Source organism: Parambassis ranga, chromosome 9 (assembly GCF_900634625.1).
Source record: "Parambassis ranga chromosome 9, fParRan2.1, whole genome shotgun sequence".
NCBI classification, from domain to species: Eukaryota; Metazoa; Chordata; class Actinopteri; family Ambassidae; genus Parambassis; species Parambassis ranga.
The window spans coordinates 17,115,816-17,135,940 of record NC_041030.1 but is presented as its reverse complement, the minus strand read 5'-3'; the positions used below and the strand labels follow the sequence as shown (position 1 = coordinate 17,135,940).

The following is a 20,125-nucleotide window of genomic DNA, read 5'->3' as shown; positions in this document are numbered from 1 at the left end:
AGAATTGGCTGAGCCATTATCTAGTCAAATGCCTTCTTCAATCTATTGCTTGAAATGAGAAATTCCTTAATCCCCTCCATTTTCCTCATTGGCAAAACTCCCCCTTATTGCAAAACTAAATTAGTTGAAGGTGGGCCAGCAACAAGGAATATTAACATGAAGACATGAAGGGAATACTTGTACATCCAGGTCTTACACATCCATGCAGAACACAAAATTAATTTTCAACACTGATCAGCATGGAGGCGGCGCTCACTTTTCAGTTTATAAATATCACACAATCTTCAGCAGGAACAGAATGCAGTCTGTAAAAAGAACCAGACTGGTTTTTATATCCAGGAAATGGTCCACGTTTTACACATGTGTCCGTCTCTACCAGGCCTCGGAGCTGTCACAGCTGGATCCAGGCGACGGAGCTTCAGTGTCACTGGCCCAGGGATGCGGAGGCGAGCGCAGCTGCTCCATGTTTCCTCTCAAAAAGGTGAGCAGAGCAGCGGGGGAGTGGCTGGCGGGCTGGCCGCTCTGGCTCTCCAGCAGCTGCACCAAGAAGTTGATGTAGCGCATGGCCAGACGCAGGATCTCATTCTTGCTCAGCTTCTTCTCTGGAGGGTGGGTGGGGATGAGCTTGCGGAGCTCAGCGAAGGCGGTGTTGACATTGTGCTGGCGCCAGCGTTCCCGTGTGTTGGTGAACACCTTTCTGGTCATGATGCTGAGCAGAGCTGTAACAATTTGCCCATTGACAGTCATTGTTAGTTAATGAAAGCCTGTCTTTGCCACAAATTAGGTTTTATTTACTGAACAGTTATACAGATAATTTCCACAACTGTCACACCATGTTGGAGGAGGAGAAGTGGCCACCTTTATGCATTTTCCCTGCTACATAAATCTTAGATAATAAATTAATTAATTTGTTAATAATTCTACAAGAACATATTGTTTCTGCTTCTTTCTGCAAAATATTACACTCATGTTTGCATTCGTTACTAGAGATGTGTGCACCCAGAATGAAGCTACATTATATCATCTGTGTGTTAAATGTAAACGGCTTATCATTTTTATTGTTTCAAAATGTCTGAAGTCTAGAATTATCTTTATAAAAACCACAGGCAAAGATTACGCAGAATCTCTGGCTAATACACGCCTTTGTTGACGAATTTAGTCAACAACCTTCAGCACACATGGCCTCAGGGGAGAAAAGTGTATAATTGTAAATTAAATTTCTCACCTGTTTGTGTGTAAAAATGTGCAGAAATCTCAGACGCAGAGATGCAGTCCACAGGTCATCAGTGTCCAGGAGTGTGAATGTCCACTTAGCTGTGTGTTCTCATGCTTGCTGAGATCCTAATGAGCGAGCTGGAAGGGGGGAGAGAGAGAGAGAGACACAGAGAGAGAGAGAGAGAGAGTGAGAGAGGGAAGGACAGGGATGGGGAACGGACAGAGAGAAAGTGAAGGGGTGAGATTGCTGCATGCTCTCATCCCACATTTTATAGCGGGGTGAACCCTATTGTGTGACGTGTGCTGGACTGGAGCCACTGTGTTCATTGTGTGAGGTTGGGGTGATTGTTTAAAACACACACACACACCTCCTCCTCCTTTTCTCATCACGTAGAACAAATGGATCTGGATTTATGATGTTCAGCACATGGAATGATTTTCATATGTGTTTCTGTGCAATGTTTTTTTTTTTCCGCAGCTTTCATGATTCAACAGCATTTTAAATGACTATTTGTGTTGCTTTTATGATTCATTGCTCATTTAATCCTTGAAGGTTAGCTCTAAAGGTGACAAATACATTCCCATTGAAGTGAAACTGAGACGTTCATCTCTCTGATCCGTCTCTTACTGCTGTGGACACTTATTCCTTTCTGTTTCTCTGACATTAGGCATGGACAGCCCACCATCCCGTCCACTGAGGAAAAGACCTTGATATCACTGGCTGCTCTGCTTTTGAATTCAGCCTGATTGGGCCACAAAAGGTAAAAATACCATATCCAGATTGACAGTCGAACAATATGGGTTTTGTTATGACTATGGTAATCTTGTTGAGCCATTCCAAGGGGCCACACATATATTACAGAGAAAACACGGGGAGAGCACAGGGTCTGACTCACCTCTCTGCAGCCCACTCCTCACCCCTCTGCATCCTCCCCCTCTCTGCCTCCCACTTTCAACCACCCCTCCGATAAAAAAACAAGTCTAGTTTAACCAATTGTCAGTGTTCTTTTTACACCCTTCAAGTGTTGTTTCAAAGACGCAGCCTTCCATAAAAGTCTCTGTGTGGAGTAGGAATTTACATAATCCGATTAGGGGCTGGGATTAGCCCTGGGCCTAGAGAACAGGCCCGATGGGGGCCGTTTTCTGAATCGGCCATTCATGGGCCCCACTGCACGTCCAAGAGGCTGCACCTGCAGGCCAGGCGCCGCTGCCTCCGCTCTCTGCCACTGTCCAGTCACCAGCACGGGTCTGCAGACATGCTCACTGTGGGGTGGTTTGCCAGTTTTTTGATTTTCACCACACCTGCAGGAACAGGTGACCGACTGTACCTGACCTGTTGTAATTTATCTTGCTGGTTGGTGCAGAAAACAGAATGAGGACAAACACTTCAAATTTATTCTACTGGACTCAGAGCATCAGTAAACTAGCACTGTTTTTGTACATTGGGGATGGCAATAATTTGTAAGACATGTAGTAAAAAATCCCTGCTGCAACATGTCAGAAGTGATGAGGTTCAGCAGCAACAGGTTAGGTCTTCAGTTGTTCTAAGAATAAGGAAAAGGGTTTTGTAAATACGTCCCTGTGTGTCATACTGCTGTTGTCTCTTCTCTTTAAAATCTGCATTCAACAAAAAAGGTGCCTCTGCCGTGTCTTTGGCTCGTCTTTATAGAGGAGTAAACACACAGATGACAGTTAATTGCAGCCTGTGATTTAAGATAACAGCAGCGTGACCTTTACGGCTTCAGCCAAACTAAAGGAAGCTTTAGTTTAAACAGCCTGTTAATTCCCACAATATTTCTCCTGTCCCATTCAGTCCAGCACTTAGCATAGTCGAGGACCATTACTGCACCATTAGGCTGCTGCTCACCTCGCCTTCATATGGGGGCTCCTTTGACCACCCAGCTGACTGCTTTTGTTCCTGCGAAAAACAAACTATCTTCCTCTTTGTTTGTCCACTGCTTCTTTGGAGGCATAGGACACTGAGTCAGACAGAAAGACGTTAAAGAGGAAAAAAAAAGGCTGGCTGGTTATTGATGGTGGCCAGCCAGTGCTGGATACGGCTGTCCAGAGGCAGGGAGGCTTGGAGTCTGTGTCCCTGGGGCCGTCTTTGTCTGGGGATCATTCCTGAGGGAGCTGGCTTCACTCTGCTGGCTCGTGAAGATAAGCACTCTCTCCACATGCTGAGAGACCATGATAAGGGGATTGCTTCACTAAATTATATAAAAAAAAGAAGCCCCACCATTGGAGCTGCTAAAATGAGTGACTTTATCAGTTTAGCTGGGAAAGACCCTGGATACCACTCCTCCAACCATAAATCACAATTTGTTTTTGACTACTGAGCATGCTTAGTGCAGAGGACAGGCAACTGGAGCACAATTACATAATTATGTTTAATCTTATTTTATATAAAAAAAGACCCCCGCCCACTTTTAATGCATTAAATCTACTTACAACTGCATCATGTGTTACACTTTTTATTATACATTTATAGTGCTTAAATTATTTAAATTAATTACTGCTACTTCAATGAAACATGCAACTGTTATCACTGATATCAGAAAAACCTGTGACAGAAAACCTGTGAAAGAACAAAGTGTATTTTCTTGTAGACTTACTAAAACATTTATATACTCTTATATTGAATTTTAATTTAATAGATGCCTTGCTTGTTACAATCAGTGTTTCAAAGAATAAAGAGGTATTGGATAAATAGATGAAATACTAAATGTCAAAGAGGAAATCAAATTAAAATACTAAAAGCTAAACTCTAATCATGCCATTAATAAAACATTAAAGACATATATGCTCCTTTGTCTTTGATTTGTGCCTAAAATAGTCTGAGCCTTGTCTGACCGTCACTTCTGCCAGGAACTCTCTCATAGCTCAGCTTTCCCCTTTTCAATGGCGTCAACTCTGCAAAGTAAAACACAAGAAAATATTGTTCAACGTAGTGCAATTTCAAAGCTGAATAAGAAAATCACAAAGTATTATGTCTGTTTCTCTCCATAACTGTAGGATTTGGATCATTGACCAGCACTTTTGTGATGCTAATTTTCCAGTTGGGTAATGTAATTACAAGATAAGGATTTTAAGCTCCATATAGGTTGGATATTTCTCTCCATTTGCATTGCATATATAGACCACCATCATTATTCACCTGATCCCAGCAGGCCTGCAGGCTCTCCACTCCTCTTCCTCTCTTGTCCTTTCCAGTGTCTGGAGCCATAGTTGGCTGCTGAGAACGAGGAGATGTCGTAGCCACCTTGACTCCATGTGGGTAGACCGCTGGTTACATGAAGGCTGAGAGGATGTTGGGGGTCACTGTTGACTAAAGACTGTGTGAATATTGGACTGCTGGAGGGCTGCTGCAGGACGGGGCTGTAATTGAAGGTGGAGTCCAGTGTAAGAGGACTGTTAGTGGTATGTAGGTAAGAGGTGTAGTCATCTGGCGGAGACTGCTGTGTCCAGTCATTTGTCATTCTTTCAACGACCCTCCCCATTGCTCCTGCCTTGCTGCTCCAGCCAGGAAGCTTCCCCTCCTGTCCCAATTGATCACTGCTGGTCCAGCTCTTCTGGAGTTGAATGTCTGGGCTATTAAAGAAGCAGGTCAGGTCGAGTTTGAAATCTGAGCTGCCACTTTGTACTATCGAGTCTAGATCATGTTCAGCAAAGCTGCCCTCTGCATTTTCGAGTCCAAATAGGAAGCTGGCATTGTGGTCGCTACAGAGCAACTCTGGACGAGGGGAGTTCAAAAGTTCACATTTGGTTTGGGTCCAAGGCATATCGGTGGAGCTGGTGTGTTGGTTTGTCTCAGCGAAGGGTGTCTTAGGCTGGTTGGGATCTTCAGTGAGTGAGTACAGGGAGGTAGTGTCACAGAATAACTAAAACCATGAGAGAAAGCAAAACAATTTGTTGTAATTTGGACGCACAAATGGAGACCCTGCTTTAAAACAGGACAACATCACAGTGGTGGTGTGCTGTGGATCACCTTGAGGACTTTGTGTGGCACCTCAGGGAGCAGCTCCATCAGTTGAGACAGTGAGGCCCCCAGGAGCCACTGGAGGGACCTGGCTCTGCTCAGCATCAGCTGACTGACCAGAGGGTTGACAGAAGGGAACTGTGATAGACTCTTTTCATCCTGGAGAGAATAAATAAAATGTCCACACTGTAGATGTTAACAGATGTTAATTGAAGGGTTTTAGTTTTGTGGTCACCTGTGAAGGCATCACAGTCAGCCAGTCTCTGTTCAGGTAGCTGGGAGGGTCCCTGTCACTGGACATGAGGCTGTGAAAGCAGATCTGACTGATCCACTGGGCTATTTCCAACACATCTGCCGCTATCAACACCTTTTAGATAAATCAGAAGACTTGTCAGTTTATTCATTTCTGTTTGCAATAGATTTGTCTAAAATAGTGATCTAAACTTTGGACAAATTGGGATGTTTCTGTTGTGTCTTAAACCTTCACATCCAGATCCTTTGACTTCATGCTGAACAAAACCAGAGATGAATACACCAACACCAAGTTGCTGAAGGCTTCACTAGATAATCTGGCAGTATACACACACAGAAGCAGTGATGAGTCTTTGTGTACAATGAGCGTGTACTTTTTACCATCAACATGAGTTGAAGAGTGTGGAGGTGAAGTTAGGGGGTTGTTCGATGGAAGCGTGTATGGTCACTGACCCTCCTCTCTTGATGTCTGGGCAGTATAGAATGAGCCAACAACAGCTGTACTGCAGAGACAGAGCAGTCAGCCTCATCACCAGGTCTTCACTGGCTCGCACCTGACACAGTTCATCCTGCTCCTACATACAAACACACACGTAGTTTAGCTTATTTTATTATAAGTTGTTTTTTAGAATTTTAACAATGTAATAGTATAGTAGTATCTCTGTAAGGACTGATATAACAGATTTACAAAGGACTGTCTGATGGCTAAGCTTTGATTTTAGGTGTGTGTGTCTTCGTACCTGAATAATGATAGCAGTGCTTTCGTCTACTGTGATCACAGCGTAGTTATGAATCCCTCCAAGCATCTGTAGGGTTGCGCAGTGGCTCCTCTCCAGCACAGTTACATTGAAGCTTAAACATAAGCAACAAGAGAAAACAAAGGCTGGAACATGGCTGCTGCAGGAGCACCTTTTTTTTATTTTCCTGTTTTCTGTTCATAGCAGCTCACCTTCATGCATAGTTTGAGTTCTCCTATATTCAGCACTACACTTCTAGGTCGTTAGAGTATCAAACTTGATGCAGACCAATTACTATAAACTATAAATGTTATCTTACACACATCTTCTGAAACACTGCAATGTTTTAAATCTCACCCTGACTCCAGTGTCTGTAGCAGCAGTGGACAGTTAAGAAGCCCCTCAGTCACAAACAGCACATACGGCACATTGTCCTCCAGACACCACAAAGGTTTCTTATTTTCTGTTAAGAGTAAGAGCACATATTTAGAAAAGAGAAACACAAGTGTGAGTAATCTGTGTTGTCTGTGTGGAGGCAGCAGACCCACCATCAGAAATGCTGGTGTTATAGGAGAGGTGGCTGATCCTGTTCTCTCTGCAGATGATGGCCCATGGAGACGGACCGGGATGATTATACTCAACCACCAGCGAGAAGCAGTTCCAGGGGAAGTCTGGGCCTATATGGTGCTCGTACACCACCACACACACACTGTCGCACATCCTGGTGGAACAGGAAGGGAGTGAAGCTTAAAATACTTTTGATAAGGTGTGTTAAAGCGTTCAGTATTTTACCTGCTGATGACACTGGCCCCATTAAGCTTTTTCTTTTCATCCTCAGGGCAGACTGCAGTCACAGCAGCACCTGAAAAAAAAGATCATACTTATTTTCCCATAATTTGTTTTTAATAATAAAAGAGATCAACAGCTGCTCACCTGTCACTTGGTTCAAACTGTTGATAATGTCTGATCTGCTGTCATCAGATATAACTGACAGTATGAGAAGGATCTGCACAGAAAAAAAATCCATCAGGATCCTCAGTTCAGTAATTTCAGAAACCAGAAATGTGTTTATTCTCGTGTTGTCAACACTGACTCTTTCCACTGTCTCCTGTCCTTTCCTGTTGTGCAGCCATTCAGTCAGCAGCTGTTGCAACTCCAGGAGTTTAAAGTTGGATTCTTGGTTCTTTTCACTCAGGTAGAGGATGATCTGCAGCCTCTTCAGCAGCTGCCCCAGGCTCTGATCTGCCTCAGCTGCCTTGGTAAGGTACTCTTTAGTGCATGAAGTGTGGTATTTATTAGGTTAAAGCAGCAGTGAAACTACAGTTAAAGCTAAAGGAATCTGAGGAATTACTCACCCAATGCAATACTGAGGTCACACTTCAGCAGCAACTCCTTGAATGTCACCAGTACATGGATCAGAGCTGCCTGGTTGAAAAGCAGTTCCTGATCTGCATGCAGCACAGTGGACATTACAGATCAATTTATAAATAACTTGATGTAAATTCATTTTTAATACCTCTGACCAGCTCTGTGCTCTCTGCTGATGTCCTGCAGAGAGCTCTCTCCTGTTGCTTGAGAAGGAAGTGAGTTTGGTCTGGAGCCAGGTGCCTGAAGTCTCCACCCAACGAGAAGTTTAGTCCCAATTGTCGAGCAGAGCTCAGACGAGGCTGAGCGAACGCAAACAACTCACAGTAGGCTCGGTGCTGGCTGTCTGTACGAGGACCACAAAGGTATTTAGAACCAGGTAACTTCATTTTATTTTAGAAGTGAAGCCCTATTAGCACACCTGTAGCCTGGACCTGTACTACTCTGCTGTCCTGTCTCTCCTGAAGATTGGTCTGACTGCCTGAATGGCAGATGACTCGACCTGACCACAGAGTGGCGGGACTCTGGTCTCTGGCAGTGTTTACTGACATGGCATAGCCCATGTATGCTGGCCTCTTGTCTGGTGTTTGTGTCTGCTCTGGAGGAGGCTGCAGCTCTGACCACTGTGTCTGTGGGGTCCTCTCTGGTGTCCTCTCTGGTATTAATAAAAACAGCATGAGTGTGTAACAACCACCAAATCCACTCATGAATCGAGACATTTTCATGTTCAAAATTAGACATCAACATTCTATTTTATAAAATAAATGAATTGTTTAACTTAAGTGCAATGTCAGATAATAACTACAGTATACCTGTGATGCTGGCTGGGTTCTGAGGTGCTGCAGTAACTGGATCTGGGTGCTGGGATCTTAGGATCATGAAGGCAGACAGGGGGTCGAGATCCTTTTGTTTTGGTTTTGGTTTTGTGAATGGCTGCAGACCTCTGTCATTGCTCGGTGTGGAGGACAAAGCCTGCTCAGAAATTTGGGCACTCTGCTCATCTTCACCTGCATCCATGTTCTTATAAACGGGTGACCCAGCGAAGACTCCTGATGTGTCATTTGTGGAGTGGGTGGTAGCAGCAGTTTTCACTTCCTTAGCGTTTGTGCTGACTGCGTGCATCAGGCAGGTGTTCTGAGGTGAATCAACTTGTTTTTTGAGAACAGTTTTGTTTGGGGAATTCAGCAGGATGGATCCAACTGAAATGTCAAAGAAACAAAACAGTAGCTCTAATCGCCATGTTTTTAGGATGTGTAGTTAAGTTACCTTTTTTTTTCTGAAATTAAGTTTTAGCAGTACTTGTTGAAAACTGACCTTCTTCATGTTCAGGAGGCACTTTTCTGAAGTCTTCTATCTTTTCTGCTCTGGTGCTGCAGGGAATTTCTAAATCCAGGCTCTCTGTGAACTCACGGCTGCAGGACAAATACATCTGTGGGACCCCTGTTTCCATCTGTGGCTGCAGTTTGTCTTCAGTGCTGATGGGACTTTGTTTCTCTAGTTTAATAGCTTTTAAGGCTTCACAGAGCGGCTGGAAGTCAGCAGCTGGTTCATATATTTGAGGCTCTGTGAGAAAATACACCAGAGATTTCTGTACCATTCACATGTGCCAGGCTTTTGAAATTAAAATGAAAGGTCAACCATGATGTACATATTAATATCTGTCAATATTTAATTAAAGCACAAAATTAAAATATTACATTTTGTAATAAATGTATGTTTACTTCTCGCTGTCTAAGAGTAAAAAACAGGTGCAACGGAAGCAAAAATATCCCTGTCCAAATGTGTTGTTCACTACAGTTCCCGTAATGCAATTTAACCACATAATTTTTGACCCTTTCTGCCTACATCTGTCTGCACATCAACTCTCAAAAATCCTCTCCAAAATATTTGGATGTGGCAAATGTTGGAAGTGTTGTGGCTCATGGAGCACAGTGACACCTGGTGGTCTACAAAAGTAATTACAGTCCTTCAAAATTTCATTATCACAATCGGAAAACTTTATTCATCCCTGAGGCACAATTCTGTTCCTACAGTCTGTTTGGCAGTAAAGTCCTGGAAGCCTCTGTCAAATAGTGCCATGTAATGTAAAAAAAAAATAATATAAGTGTAAGTATTCACCTGCTAAGAGGAAGCCCAGCACAAAGGTCGGATGCTTCTCTGCTGTCCAAAGTGTCACCTCCATCTCCTTCTGAGCTCTCCCAGTCACCAGTGATCTATGCGATAATTAATGTTACAAAGCCTCTACATGCCACGATATAATGATTTTACAGGGACCATTTTGTCATAAAAAGTGATACTGGAGGGATACGTGTATGTAGAGTAACACAGAATATAATTAAGCTGACTGGTTAATGTGAAACGGTGTGTATGTTGGTCAATGAGAAATATATGAGAATAAACAGCCTAGTTATTAAGATTCTCACTCACAGTATGTGAACAGGAGATAACTCTTCCTGCCTGAGTTCAGATGTGGACAAACGGGTGAGGATTTTACTCGTCTTAGTAGGTGGGCTCAGAGTCAAATCAAGCTCCATTTCAACTGGAAAGACCTCACGACCTTAAAAACACATTTTACTAAATACTGTACTGACTACAGGTTTAAAGAAGCTTTGCAAGATTTACTGTCTCTGTACCTGAAAAATCTGACTCTATCTTGACTTCCTTTATTTTCACTTCTTCCTCTGGTACATCATATGGCACAATATCCACAAGAGTATCTGTATGGGAAGCTGAAGAAAACCCTGACTGTAACTATTTTTTCTGCTGCGTGGCTTTTTACTTTAATCAAAAACCCTTTTTTTTATCTTGTCACCTTTTTGAAGCACATCCAGGATTGGAGTCTGTTCATCCAGCAGCTCTTGAGAAAGATCCAAGTGACCCCTGATGCTTGAGAAGGTGGTGAATGTTTCTGTGGTCAGCTGAAGCGTATCCACTACAGCAAGTAACAGCAACAACTACACAAGAAAAGTCGTCAGTAATAAAGCAGCCAAAACAACTGGCACAAGCTTTAATTACCTCTTCCTCCATGAGTGACTCTTTAACAAACTCCTCCTGAATGTCTATGCATGTCTCCTTGTGAGTTGTGTCCATGTCTGAAGGTTTTTTTTCGTAAGAGACACAACGCCTGAAACAACTGTAATCAAACACATCTTAACATTATAGACAGAAAAGTTCTTTTTGACAGGTTTTAACATGCATCAGCCACGCGACCTGAACATGGCATCCTCAGAGATGGTTTTTCCTGCAGAGCTCAACAGGGGGTCAGCCACAGGAAGTGTCCTCAGTCTAGACAGTTTGGATCTCAGTGTGGGTAAATGTCTCCTGAAGTGTGGCAGGTGATCAACAGTCACAAGCTCTTCCAGCAGGAAAAGATCTGGAATGATGTAAATTGATGTAAACATTGTTTTATTAATTAAATATTTATTCTCTGAAATCAAATAGAATTTACCTTTATGCTTTTTTTCAGATGCCATCTGGTCAACTGTCCACTTCAAAAATGTCTCCTGACATGGAGTGCTACTCTGTAACTGCTCTAACAGGCCTAAATGCTGTTCCTCAGAGTCCGTCAGTGAATCAGGATTTGAGCTGGGTATCACCTCCATGAAATCTGTCACATTAAATCTGTAATTTAAGAGAACTAGTTCAAATCTCCACACAAATACTGAAATATAATAGGTTCTCATCATATCAAAACCTTTCAAGTGGTTTAATTGGATGTTTTATTCTTTGCAGATCATCCAGAATGGAACCACCAACAGAGAGTTTGCAGGAAGAGATCACCTTTCCTATAAAAGACATTACACCTTCAGTAGTGTGTCAAGTGAGGTAACATAGTTCTACATGTTAACATGTTGGGAAGGAACCAAAACATACAAACATTTAATCTCAACCTTTACCACACACAAAGCCAGATTAGTTTAATGACACTGTATATTTTGGACACTTCACCATACCTCTCACCCATGGCGTCCTGTAGGTGACCTCAGGAATCTTTCCACTGTGCGGGTACAGGTCACTGGAACCAGTTAGGTAAGGTGTGGGCAGTGCCAGCAAGTTCATCATCACCTTCAGGCTGGTGCTGGCCTGAAACAGACACAGGCACTTGAAGAAAGGAGGCTGAACAAGAAGGTTAACTGAATATGTTGATGAAGATTCTCAGTCATCCAGGTCATCATACGTAGAGAAGATTGAAAAGGGTTACTGAAACATTTACAAATAACTTGCCTCAAAAACATGGTCAAGGGCTTTATATCTAATAGCAGAGAAGATTTCCCGTTTTTCAGACCTGTAACCAACAAACAGCAGAACATAGAAAAACTGTTGGTTTTCTTAGATTTTCTTGTTAAAACTAGGGAATTCGGTATCAAATAAATAGGTATTCTTGACTAAACCCTTAAAAAAGTGCATCACTGACTAAAAACGAATGTGTTTGGCTTTGAGGATTTAGCTTGTTAAGCTAGCTAATCTCTCCGACTAAGCTAGCTAGCTAAATAAAGTTGTCCTGTAACTTTTGACTTAGCATTTAAAGCTTCAGGAGTTCAAATTCAACAAATAAATCCACTATTACTATACTATTTCTATTACTGTGACACTTACATGACGGTATGAGCATTTATTTTGGTCTTTAAGATAAAGGAAAAATAAAAAGGTTATTAACGATGGTGCTACTGACACCGACTTTATTTTAACACATGCGCAGTCGCCTGACAAGCAAGGCCAATGCGGAAGTATAATTAATGTTATTTTCTCGTTGGTTGTAAGTACCTTTCTGGTTTTAATTTAGTTCGTTAGTATGCGGTGCTAACGTCTATCTGTGGATTTAAGTGGAGTTTATTTGGTAAGTTAAACATTTTGATAACACTTTGAATACTCTTCATGTCAATTAAGCATCGAGTAAGATCGTTTTAGTGGTATCGGTGTTTTTACGAGAGATTCAGCATCATGACAATAAATAATGGGAACCACACAGACTTCTTGCTAGCCGTGCTAGCTTGCTAACGTGAGTCCTGCAGTAATGTGAAGGCTACTGCTCAGTGAACTGCGCTGTATGGATGCACCGCCCTTCTGCTGTTATACCACTAAAGTAAACTTGTATGTATTATTATGCAGTAGGGATGGTAAACCGGCGGAACAATAGCACCTATTAAAGCTTACAGTGTTTGATGCAGCCTGTCTGTACGTTTAGCAGGCTGGGCAAAGGAAAGACGGCTGTCTAGTGCATCATGAAAAATCAATTAAGACAATCAAACAATCAGGTGACTCCTAAGGGTAATGTTAACCCTGTTAGCTTTGTTTTATTTCAATAAAATAAAATACAATAAAATATTTGGTGCTTTTCTGGGTTGTGTGTTAGCAGTGACACATGCCCACCACAAGGTGGCACTACTCACCACAATATCAAAATACAGCACTGTTACAGAGGATGTAACTGCATTAAAAAAAACAAGATGTTTCCTTCTGTGAGAGCTTGTGAATCAGCTGTGACGACAGTGAACAGTCTGGAAGTTAATGGACTCTTAAAGATCTATTTTAGGAGTTTATGCGTCTCTCATCAATGTGACAGAAACAACAGGTGTAATGCAGCAGTGTTTAAGACGTCAACAGTGACACAGGTTTTGTTTGTTTTCGCATTGGAATGACAAACTATAGAAAATTCACACAGACATGTAACTGCACTAAATACACTAATAACTCCGTGACACCTTTCAAAACCTACAAAATGTTTGACAGAACAGTGAAACAAGAATTTCAGGACAAATGAATGGATAAAAAAAAAAAACATTATGGAGGTTTGCTCTTTCATTAAAGACATGCCAAATAAGCCATAATAAGACCATCACAAACAAATCACATTTATATATTTTAATGCCAGTCCAAGCTTCTTTGTATTTACTGTTGGTGTAATGGTTTTGATAATATTCTCATGTTGACACATACAGTGGGCTATATTTCTATTTTTTCCTTGTGTTATAGAAAATGTTCAGATCCCTTCATTTTGTGTATATTATATTTAATTAAAATAAATAAAACATTATTTTTTAAAACCAGATATCAGTTTTATCTACAACATGTAATGTTTTGTAATTTCGTAATGTAATGTTAAAGAAACGGGGTCTGAGTACTTTGTGAAGTGACTGTCTGCAGTAACCTCAGACCCCTCTGAGGTCGGCACAAAACTCAAAATCCCCAAATGACTGTATGACTGCACATGGAGCGCTTTGTTATTGTAGTTGTGATCAAGTTTCATGGGACACTGTTAAAAAAAAAAGGAAAGAAAAAGTTCTGCAATAAAAATCTGAATATCTGAATGTTCCAAGTTGATGCCTAAAAATCTTTTGCCCCTTTTAACTGTTGGCTCTTTGTCTGACCTGCTCTTAAAGGCATCACAGTAGCAGCTTTTATTGCAACACCGGTAAATCTCAACTTGCAAGTTTTAGTTCTTTAAATGATTGTGTGTGCACACAGACCTGCACACACATACACAGCAGCCGGTTATCTGACACTGCTGCATACAGGTTCAGTCGTTTCTGCCCTCTTGGTGCAGACTCACGTTTCTTTGGTTCTCCCTGCTGTTTTGTTCTCTCAGTATCAGTCACAGTTTCTGTTTGAGTGAAAAACCGGAAACAGGGAACCAGATTTTACAGAAAAAAGTTTATTTGACACTGTACACCCTCTTTGGTTGATTTGTTTATTTTTGATAAAACTACACACTCTTATTAGCATTTTAACTGTGAAACCATCAAACACATACAGTCTTAGCACTTAAATCCAATTAGGTATATTTAAAGATCAGTTAGTATTTTTAATGAAAGGATTATCTTATCATCAATATTTTAAGCCAGTAATTACCTGGAGTGCTAACAATTTGCAGCCTACAAGCATAACTCAGCATAAAGACATTTTGTTACTTATTTTTTGTATGAATTAAACAAATAAAATACATGTTAGCTAGTGATGTTTAAGGGTACAGACATGGGCTACCTGCTGATGCTAGCTAATGGTGATATCAGTCACTTAAACTGATGTCACACAGCTGGTAGTTAATTTTTCAAACTGATAAAGTATAAAACCTTATTTTATCATTAAAAGCTGTAGTTTTATCAAATAAGTCTCAATGTTTTTCACACTTTTGATGACAAAGTGGTGGGAAAAAAATCCAAACTGAACAGCAACACTAAGTAACATTTGTTCAGATAAGTGACATAAGAAATTTGATTGACTCCTTTCAGGTATTCAGCAGGTATTTGTTCTGATTAAAAAAAAAAAAAAAATAAGCGAGCATCACCCTAATACAAGAAAACGTTCTGTGTTGAATCTCATTAATGAATATCGGAACCTTATTTCCTTGTTCTAAAAAAAGGTTGGACTCTGTTTTATCTTATCTTGATTATGTGGAAACAGATAGATTTGCATTGAAAATAACTTTAAAAAAAAAGTATAATAGCATCCTGATGTTCTTCAATTAAAATATATTTTTGACAAGTTTTAGGCATTGACCACATAAATGGGCACTTTGGATCAATAACACATTGCTGCGTTGTCTTCAATAACTTCGACTCATTTTTTACGCTCCTCGATCTGCTCCACCTCACTGGACTCATCCACCACTTTGCCGTTGATCATGGTCTGAGTGACCACTTTCACAATCTTCCTGGTCCTCACATCAGGGTCTTCTGTAACACAGGAGTAAACAGGGGTTAATCACAGTTATAATTGAATGAAAAGCATTGTAGAAGAAGCTTTGACATTCAGTCAAGACTTACTTTTAGGGGGTAGAGGCGTTTCTTTCACCCTGTGGGACAAAATAATACAAAATCCTAATTTAATATAGCAAAGGAGACACTGTACATGTTGTGCATGACGTTTGACAATCTATTATGATATACGTATAGCTACAACTACTGGTGGTTAGTTTACCTAATTTCCCTACTGGGGTTATTGAAGTAATCCTTAATTTTAATCTTTTAGCATTGGTTAAAACTCTTAATTTCTTTTTTTTAATTATCTTACATTTCCTCTCCCTCCAGCAGCCTCCTGTAGGTGGCGATCTCCATCTCCAGGTTCTGCTTGATGCGCAGCAGCTGTTCGTAATCTGTCTTGTTGCGCTGCATGTCCAGACGGAGTTGAGACAGCTCGTCCTCCAGCTGGGTCAGTGTGGCCTGCAGACGGTCCATCTCCACAGAATACTTGTGTCCTGTTTCTCCCAGATTTCCCTCCAACACGGCCACCTGTTGGCATAACATCCAGGTGACGCTATCCATCATTGATTTTTTTTTCATGTCTGTATAAAGCTACAGCTAGAGGATGCTCAGTAAAGCTCATCATGATAGAAAACATGTTTTATTGTTACACCTATACACATTTATTGCATTTACAGTTAGCTGCCAAACTGCACCTATGCATCCTCACTGGCTTAAAACAGTCCTTAGTTTTGAACACAAGAAGTTTGTACGTGTCCAGTTGACCAGTGTTCAGAATGTATAGTCCATATGCAGAAGAACAAATGTAAACACTGCACTGATGGATCAACTCAGACTGCTCACACAGAATGCAAACAGTTTGTCTCATTTTTACAACCTTATCTGTTCAGCTCATCCATTTACACCCCTCAGCACTCATCCTGAGATATGGCCGACTGTCAGCGCTCTAATATCACTGCTATAGCCCTCACAGGTTGAGTAAACATCCCAGAGCTACATTTTCCCTCACTAAACATTTATATGTGTTGTTTGAACTGCATTCAGAGGCAGCATTGGTTTGTTTGAATCTGTCTTTTTACCATGATTGATTACATGAACATAACAAAACGTAGTGCCTGTATTGACAAACAGAAAGCAGCTGTTACCTATAGTTAGTGCCTATATGTGTGCAGAGCTGGGATGGAGGTGAGAAGGAAGTTGAGCCTGAGCTGTAGCTTACCTGTTTGCGAAGACTATCGAGCTCGACCTCCAGAGCCTGCAAGAAACGTCGCCTCTCACTGAGGTCACTTTGGGCGCAGCGCAGCGCCTCGTTGCTTTCTTTGACCTCTGACTGTATCGCCTCTAACTGTAGACATAATGACATTCAGTGTATGGGATCAAAAATACAATAACAGAGGATTAGCTGATTCTTTCAGTGACTGACCTTCTTGAGGTACCAGGCCTCGGCCTCCTCCTTGTTTTTGCGGGCAATACCCTCATATTGGACCCTGAGCTCTGCCATGATGGCCCCAAGGTCAGGACCGTGAGCTGCGTCCACCTCCACATTCACCTGCTCGTTGGTTAGGCGTGCCTTCAGAGTGCTCATCTCCTGAAAACATCAGAGAACAAACACAGTTTAATGGTGCAGGACTTCTGTGGGCAGTGGCCATTGAACCTCACATAATGAAGACTTGTTGAGCGTTTACAGCTTCTTCTTCTTTTGGCTTTTTTTCAGCCACAGTGAATCATCTGTTTCCACCTAACTCTATTCTTGGCAACCTCGTCTCTCACACCAACTTTATGTCTTTTGGGTCTCTTCTTTGGTCTTCCTATTGACCTCTTGAATAGCTGCTTATTCATTATGGGTATGTTTTTACATGTAGTGGTCAGAGAAAGAGGCATAAAATGTCTTAATATCACCTTTGTCCATGTTGAAGCTTAAAGTTAAAAACATAGCTGACCTCATAGCTTTATTTTATTCTCTCTACATGTATTATTATAAAGAAACAGAACCACAATTCTAATATTTGAACACTTTATCATCAGAAGTGGATGTATAAATTGACCTATAATTTAAATAATAAATAATGTAACTTAATTTCCGGGATTAATTAAGTAAATCTTAATCTTAATAAAGAAAAAAATCTGTTACAGTCTACATCCTGGACACCACACCTGACTGTCTAAACACATGCAGCCTGGCTGGATGTGTGCCTGGGTGTTATCCTGAAGGGTGTGTCCACACACAGGTAGCATTATCATGTTACAGATACTGAACACTTACAGCTTTAGGCTGTCTGAGGGAGCAACGGGCACAGAGCTGGTTTCAGCTGTGATGCTGAAGGAACACAGCTGTGCCTCTGAGGAATCTATTGATAAGAAAACACTGATTGATTGATTGATTAATCTCACACGTAGGTAGGGAATGTCACCTCGTCATGATTCTTTTTGAGGAAGTAGAGCTCCTCCTTGAGGCTGTCCAGGTCTCCTCGCAGCGTGGCGATGATCTGGTCATGGTCTGACTTTGCTCTCCTCAGAGCCTGACAGTCCCTCTCCACCGACTGGCACAAGGTGGCCTCTGCCTCCCATCTAAAATCAGAAGAGACTAAATCGTCAGCCAACAGACCCAGCCTGCACCACGTACTACTGCAGAAGTGATAGAATTTCACGATCCACCTGAAACACATGACAAACCTGGGGCCGTTTGAATAAGACATGAAATAATTTTGAAATACAAGAACGGTTTGTTCCCATCATGAGGTCAGGGTCAGATCGGAAAGATAGCTAACAATGTTGACAAAGCACCCGGGAGAGAACTTTTTTCTGAGGGAAAGCCCATGGTCTGTGATGATACTGAAAGCCCCCCTTTGCTTTTAATACCATAAATCATTGTCAATTGATGTATCACTCCTTCACATCTGGCCTCTGAACATACCATCAGCACATTGTGAAAAGCAGCAGCAGCGGGTGAATCCAGACTGGTGCGTCTTTTCCCTTCAGCCTCACCTTCCATGTCTTTCTGACCTGAACACAATCTATCACACCCGGCCGGCCCTCAGTTGTTTTGAAGCCGGAGCTGCTGTGGGAATGGAGTTCTTATTTCACAGCCTGACAGAAGGGTCATTTATTCACACTGCTCTGCAGTCTGACACTCCCATGTGAACAGTCACAGGCACGTAAACGAGAGGAAGGAAACTCTGTGTGACACTCACTTGACCCTGAAGTCATCGGCTGCCAACTTGGCATTGTCAATCTCCAGCATGATGCGGGCGTTCTCCAGTGTCTTCTTCCTCACCTGAGCAGGGAGACAAGATGCAGGGTTTATAATGTGCCTCTTTATTATCTGCACGAAGGACGATACACTGTGACCCCGGAACCTCTGACCACTGACCTCCTGCCCGATGGCGTGCGCCTGTGCCATCAACCCCTCAATGTCATGCCCCTTGGGAGTTCTCTCCAGCATCAGCTGCTTGATCTTCAGCTCCAGCTCAGCGTTGGACCTCTCCAGGGAGCGAACCTTGTCCAGGTAGTTTGCCAGCCGGTCGTTCAGGCCCTGCATGGTCTCCTTCTCACTGGCACCAAGGCTGTTGATGGAGAGGCTGGAGCTCAGCACGTTGAGGCCATTGCCCACAGAGAGAGAGCGGGACAGAGAGGACAGGGTGCTGGTGGAGATAGAGGGTTTGGGGCGGAGGCTGCGTCCATTGTCCCTCATAGACATGCTGGAGAAGGAGGGCTGACGCACAGAGTAGCTTCGCACTGAGAGGGTGGAGGCCATGGTGTCCACTGCAAAAAAATCAGAAAAAAAATCAATCCTGTCTTCCGGTTCTGTTCTGACTCCTTGGCCCTGCTAAACCTCCTTGAATTATGATTCTATTTTTATCTTTTTAAAAACACCACAAAGAGTGTAGATGATTTGCAGGCGTCCCTCAACTGTCAAGTGATAAAAAGGACTGAAACAGTACTTACATAGAGCTCAGTTCTTCAGTAGGTTGTCTGTTGTGCTGCTCAGTGTGAGCGAGTGCTGCTGCAGGACCAGATTCAACAGGTGAGTCCGGCTGCAAGAGGCACAACTGTCTTTGTTGGGGAGGAGCCACAGATCTGTCCCATCCCCCTAGGAGGAGGGTGCAACATGACACCTTGTAGAAGAAGAAGTAAAATATTTCTCCTTTTATTTAAACCATAAATCAAACTTTTTGTTAAATTATTAAAGTAACACCATGCTGCCTGCAGGTTTTTACCAGTTACATAGACTATACTGCAACATATGAAGTATTAGAGCTACTACAATGCGACAAAAAAGACGTGTTCTTGGTTTTCAGAGCTATATTTGGCATACACTCTGCAAAGAATGACTCCTCGGGTGTCCGTCTGACCTGGTTGTGGTGTTGGAAACGGACCTAGCTGTTTGTCAGTGGTTGATTGTGTCAAAGGGTGGATACAATGCGTTCAGAGCGATGTGAGAAGCCAGCTTCACCTGAGGATGGCCTGGCGGGTTGGGGAGAAATGGGAGGAAGCTGGAACAATGGAGGGACAGAATGAACAGAAAGTGAAGACCCCTGAGAAATGCAGGCAGAAATGCAGGGCGTGGGTGTGTCCAGCTGAACTGGAAACCCGGCTTACACACACACACACACACACACACACACGTGTAATAAAGGTAGCCTTGCTGTCATGCAGTATGTAGTCCCCTGTTATTAGGATAAGCACATATGATTCCTTCGGGCATGATTCTCTGGGGTGGATCACATCTCTCAGTGACTCTGACCCGGTTTACTGCCTCACATGTTACACCTCCCTCCACCCTGCACAGCCTGCTCTGCTTCTGCACTTTGTGAAGTCTCCTTTGTCGTCTGAATATAAAACTTGTCTCCTATCATCTCCTGAAACATTTAACTCTG

At 42.3% G+C, this 20,125-nt stretch overlaps 3 protein-coding genes across 3 annotated transcripts; all 3 read right to left on the bottom strand.

The window, feature by feature from the left end:
• Positions 1 to 372: 372 nt before the first annotated feature.
• tal2 (T-cell acute lymphocytic leukemia 2) lies at positions 373 to 705 on the bottom strand. Its single transcript, XM_028414176.1, has one exon. It carries the CDS (start codon positions 703 to 705, stop codon positions 373 to 375), a length of 333 nt encoding a protein of 110 aa, XP_028269977.1.
• Positions 706 to 4,042: 3,337 nt separating this feature from the next.
• shoc1 (shortage in chiasmata 1) lies at positions 4,043 to 12,488 on the bottom strand. Its single transcript, XM_028413989.1, has 28 exons — positions 12,475 to 12,488; positions 11,773 to 11,833; positions 11,502 to 11,631; positions 11,243 to 11,333; positions 10,997 to 11,169; positions 10,759 to 10,921; positions 10,564 to 10,681; positions 10,361 to 10,502; positions 10,182 to 10,265; positions 9,976 to 10,087; positions 9,667 to 9,761; positions 8,863 to 9,111; positions 8,361 to 8,747; positions 7,970 to 8,203; positions 7,700 to 7,894; positions 7,539 to 7,631; positions 7,277 to 7,452; positions 7,117 to 7,189; positions 6,976 to 7,045; positions 6,721 to 6,904; positions 6,541 to 6,638; positions 6,187 to 6,298; positions 5,900 to 6,021; positions 5,676 to 5,763; positions 5,430 to 5,561; positions 5,204 to 5,353; positions 4,373 to 5,096; positions 4,043 to 4,128 (listed from the first exon to the last, which is right to left on the bottom strand). The coding sequence occupies exons 1-28, from the start codon at positions 12,486 to 12,488 to the stop codon at positions 4,043 to 4,045; spliced, it is 4,356 nt and encodes a 1,451-aa protein (XP_028269790.1).
• Positions 12,489 to 15,060: 2,572 nt separating this feature from the next.
• Positions 15,061 to 19,259, bottom strand: krt1-c5 (keratin, type 1, gene c5). The gene is made up of 9 exons (XM_028414175.1): positions 19,194 to 19,259; positions 18,619 to 19,010; positions 18,440 to 18,522; positions 17,660 to 17,816; positions 16,672 to 16,836; positions 16,468 to 16,593; positions 15,559 to 15,776; positions 15,312 to 15,340; positions 15,061 to 15,221 (listed from the first exon to the last, which is right to left on the bottom strand). The coding sequence occupies exons 2-9, from the start codon at positions 19,000 to 19,002 to the stop codon at positions 15,106 to 15,108; spliced, it is 1,278 nt and encodes a 425-aa protein (XP_028269976.1). The 5' UTR covers positions 19,003 to 19,010; positions 19,194 to 19,259; the 3' UTR covers positions 15,061 to 15,105.
• Positions 19,260 to 20,125: the final 866 nt, after the last annotated feature.

Bases quoted from the DNA above. Each gene is read 5' to 3' on its own strand.
- tal2 (XM_028414176.1), bottom strand. From the start codon at position 705: ATGACCAGAAAGGTGTTCACCAACACACGGGAACGCTGGCGCCAGCAC.
- shoc1 (XM_028413989.1), bottom strand. The intron at 9,112-9,666 runs GTGAATACTTAC...ATTTTCTCACAG, and splicing joins GCTGGGCTTCCTCTTAGCAG to AGCCTCAAATATATGAACCA. The intron at 4,129-4,372 runs GTGAATAATGAT...TTTACTTTGCAG, and splicing joins TGCAGGCCTGCTGGGATCAG to AGTTGACGCCATTGAAAAGG.
- krt1-c5 (XM_028414175.1), bottom strand. From the start codon at position 19,002: ATGGCCTCCACCCTCTCAGTGCGAAGCTACTCTGTGCGTCAGCCCTCC. The intron at 16,837-17,659 runs GTGACATTCCCT...TGATGTTTTCAG, and splicing joins TCAAAAAGAATCATGACGAG to GAGATGAGCACTCTGAAGGC. The intron at 15,777-16,467 runs GTAAGCTACAGC...TTATGCCAACAG, and splicing joins TCGATAGTCTTCGCAAACAG to GTGGCCGTGTTGGAGGGAAA.